Source organism: Myotis brandtii, unplaced genomic scaffold (genome assembly GCF_000412655.1).
Source record: "Myotis brandtii unplaced genomic scaffold, ASM41265v1 scaffold357, whole genome shotgun sequence".
NCBI classification, from domain to species: Eukaryota; Metazoa; Chordata; class Mammalia; order Chiroptera; family Vespertilionidae; genus Myotis; species Myotis brandtii.
This window is the reverse complement of record NW_005363729.1, coordinates 653,289-657,142: the sequence shown is the minus strand read 5'-3', so window position 1 is coordinate 657,142 and position 3,854 is coordinate 653,289. Positions and strand designations below refer to the sequence as shown.

General features: G+C 67.1%; 1 protein-coding gene across 1 annotated transcript in view; it reads right to left on the bottom strand.

Moving 5' to 3' along the window:
- The window catches only part of VAV2 (vav 2 guanine nucleotide exchange factor), a 78,952-nt gene that overhangs the window by 22,017 nt on the left and 53,081 nt on the right, over positions 1 to 3,854 (bottom strand). The window contains exons 8-12 of the mRNA XM_014544219.1: positions 3,065 to 3,133; positions 2,416 to 2,516; positions 2,096 to 2,195; positions 922 to 1,017; positions 269 to 337 (exon numbers count right to left, since the gene is read on the bottom strand). Of these exons, the coding sequence (XP_014399705.1) occupies positions 269 to 337; positions 922 to 1,017; positions 2,096 to 2,195; positions 2,416 to 2,516; positions 3,065 to 3,133 (435 nt within the window). The remainder of the gene's footprint in view (positions 1 to 268; positions 338 to 921; positions 1,018 to 2,095; positions 2,196 to 2,415; positions 2,517 to 3,064; positions 3,134 to 3,854) is intronic.

Genomic DNA, 3,854 nt, shown 5'->3' with positions numbered 1-3,854 from the left:
AGCGGAAAGTCCCAGGGCTGGGCAGCACACAGCACAGGCCAGATGCCCAGAACTGAGTCCAGGACCTGGGAACCTGAGGCCCCAGCGGACAGCGGGAAAGCCTGCAGCGCCCCCGGCCCCGACCCTCTGCCCGTCATTGTGTCTCCCCCACCACCCCGTGCCCTCCTCTGTTCCCTGCTCCCCAGGAAACGCTACATCTAGGGTCACAGGCTTGTTCGCTAAGCCCCAGGCCAGCCTGGCCTCTCCCTGCCTCAGTTTACCCACCCACCTGCATGGCTTCCAGTGCTTCTTTCAGCTGCTGCCTCTCGGGCCGGTCGGTGGAATGGCTCAGAAGTTCCTGAGGGGGTGAGAAGGGAGCCATGGGTCACCCCTCAGGGGGTCCTGGCCTCTGCCCTCGCCCCCACCGGGCACAGCGTGCGGGCACAGAATGAGGCCTCCTGACACAGACAGGCTCAGCCGCCCCCTCCAGCAGAGAGCGGGCCCCCACCCAGGCCACACACTGCTTCGAGGGAGGGTTTCCCCAAGTCCTGTGGGTAACAGGAGCCGCTAGCAGCACAAAGCTGGGAGCTGAGCCCCCAGGGAACAGGTTGGTTCACGGAAGAGCCTCCCTCAGCACCTCCCAGAACCAGCGTCGCCCCAGGTCCGTCTGCCCAGGGCTTCCTATTCCCATTCTCCGTGGCTGCCGGGAGCTCAGGGCGGCTAAGGCGCAGCCACGGGAACGCTCACTCCTGGCCGGGGGAGGCGTCCCGTCTCTCCCACTTTCTCTGCTTGCTTGCCCACTTCATCCTAGTTCTCCTTCGTACACTTACTGGGCAAACGGCACAGAGAGCAGCTCCCAGTGCCCCTGGCCATCGAATGTGTCTGCTGGCTCTAGCCTCCCCGTGGCTCCGCCCGGCCCGGCCGAGGAGGCCGAGGGCTCACCTTCAGGAGGAGGTGGTACTTGAGCACCCGCTGCATGGGCACCACCAGCAGGTCCTGCAGCTTGAACTTCCCGTCCTGGACCTTCAGCGTGCATTCCTGGGCGTCGGGGCAGCAAGGCGATGAGGGGAGTCCTTGCCCGGGGACGCTGGACCCCGACGCTCCCACACCCCGGCCGGGGGCAGACCTGAGGCCGGAACTGGGGCCCGGGCGTCCCGTCCTTGTCTGGCCTGGCTCCCAGAACCCCCTCCCCCATCGCCAGGTGCGGGGCTGCCGCCTCCCACAGCCTCGGGTCCGCAGTGGCCACGCGAGGACTGCACTTCGGGGGCTGGCGCCCACTGGGCCTGCCTCAACACCCTCGGGGAGCCGGCTCACATTAGGGGGACCACCTGCGGAACCAGGGGCTCCCCGTCATTGTCTGGACACCGGGCATCCCCGCACTGCTGAGCAAAGGGCCCCAGCACCGGGACCCACTCCGGAAACAGGATCTGACGGGAACCCAGCTGGGGAGCAGCCTGGCACCCCGAGGAGGGGAACGAGGACAGGGTCCTGAGTGGGGCTCATGTGGGAAACCCCACAGGAGACCGGCCCTGAGCCCGGGCGAGATGGGAGCGGGGAGGCTCCACAGCTCCCAGCAAACATCCGTCACAGGGGTCCCCTTGGGGTTCACGTCGGCCAGGGTCAGGGGTCAGTCACAGCCCCGCACTGAGCCAGATGAGGTCCTTGGGGCCTACCTCACCTGCACCCAGGGGCTCAGGCCGTCTTTTGTCCCGGGACAGTGCCCTCCACCTGCTCACTGCCCACCCACAGAGGAAAAAACCACCTGCTGAAATCCACACAAAAAGGTCCTATCAGCCCGGCCAGCGTGGCTCAGTGGTTGAGCGTCGACCTATGAACCAGAGGTCCCGGTTCGATTCCTGGTCAGGGCACAGGCCCAGGTTGCGGGCTCGACCCCCAGTGGGGGCGTGCAGGAGGCAGCCGATCCATGATTCTCTCTCATCATTGATGTTTCTCTCTCTCTCTCCCTCTCCCTTCCTCTCTGAAATCAATAAAAATTTTAAAAAGAAAAAGGTATATCACTACCCCGTCCCCACCTTCCCACTGGGGGTGAGCAGGAGGCCATGGAGCTGCAGCCTCAGGGGGATGAGCCAGGGGCCGGGCCGGGAGCCACTGTTACCTCCACTTTCAGCCTGAAGTCCTCCCGGCTGGCGAGGAGCTGGTTCAGCGTGTTCTGAGCGTGCTCCATGTGGCTGCAGTACTCCCCGTAGATCAGGAGCCTGGGCATGCACATGCGGACATGTAGGTTCACATGCACACACGTGCATGCACATGCACACGCACACATGCACAGGCGCACACACGCCACCTGCCGCGGGTGGCACACAGCCAGGGGACCCGGCCGGTGAAGCCACTGGTCAGCTCTGCACTGTCCCACCCAGACCCAGAGAGCGCCCAGGCGTCCCCGAGGCCCCGCAGCCAGGAGGGGCCGCCACCCACCTCTCCTTGAACTCCAGGAAGACCTTGGCCAGCGTGCCGCCGCCCGCCATCATGGCCACGTCGATGGCCCGCAGGAAGCTGTGGTGCACCTTGATCAGGTCCTGGAGGGAAAGCCATCGGCACGTGAGCAGCACCAGCCAGAGGGGCCACGGGTCCCTGTTCGCTCTCGGACAGAGAGGCCCGGGCGTGGGGGTGCGTCCCACAGAAGTGTGGGTGTAACGCAGCCAGGAGGGCTATGGGGCTGGCCGCCCGAGGAGGCCTGAGCACACCCAAGTCCCCCGAAACCAAGTCCCTCCTCTCATCTGCCAGCCACAAAACACCCCTTAGCCAGGACCCACCGAGCCCTGGGCAGGGATGCAGTGCAGCCTGGGACCTGGGTACAGGCGCAGCCCGGGACCCGGGACAGAGCCCACAGGTGGGCATAGCTGGGACCCGGGACAGAGCCTGCAGGGGGGCGCAGCCCGGGACCCAGGACAGAGCCCACAGGTGGTGCACCCCGGGACCTGGGACAGAGCCCGCAGGGGGGTGTAGCCTGGGACCCCAGGACAGAGCCCACAGGTGGGCATAGCTGGGACCTGGGACAGAGCCCGCAGGGGGGTGTAGCCCGGGACCCGGGACAGAGCCTGCAGGGGGGCGCGCAGGGCCTCACCTCCAGGTTGATAAAAACAGCCGCCATGTCCGCCGGGCTCAGCACCAGCCTCAGGGGGCACATGTAGTTCTGGAAGACAGAGCCCGATGCTGCCTCAGCGCGGGGGGCAGCCACCTTCCAAGCCACAGCGCGGCCCGAGGGGCTCTGACAACCCCGCCGAGGTCAGGGGCTCCCTGCAGGCGGCTCCCAGGCCTGGCCCGGCCGGCGCTCAGTGCTCGCTGCAGAGCATCTGGGAGGCCCGGCTCTGCTGCGCGGGGCAGGCGAGGGGGGCCTGAGCACGGGCCGAGCACACACCTGCTCCCTGGGGGCACTCGCGTGCGCTGGACATGAACCCACAGCCACCACGGAGCACGGCTAGCGTCTGAGACATGAGGAAACTGACGCCTGGGAGGGGAGGGGAGGGCGTCACCCTCATGCACCTCTGGCCGGGGACAGGGCCACGGTCCCCGCCTGCGCCCTGAACCTGCCAGGAGAGGCTCTCCAGGCCCAGAAGCTCCGCGAGGCAGGCAGTGGTCCTGCCCGAGCCGCCTCGGTTCTCACAGGTGCAAACGCCCCTCCCGCCCGGGGAGGACTCGCGCCTCTCCTCTCCGGCCCCTTCTGCCCAGGGGGCCTGTCCCCACCTCTCCCGGCCACGGGACGGAGCAGGAGGAACTGTCCACATGGACAGGCTGCCCTGGCCTGGCTGACTCGGGGGTAGCACACTGACCTCGAATGGGGAGGGGCGGCCTGTAAACATGGTTACCCCCCAAAGTACACAGCACGCCCTGGCTGAGGCCCCCACACACACGGC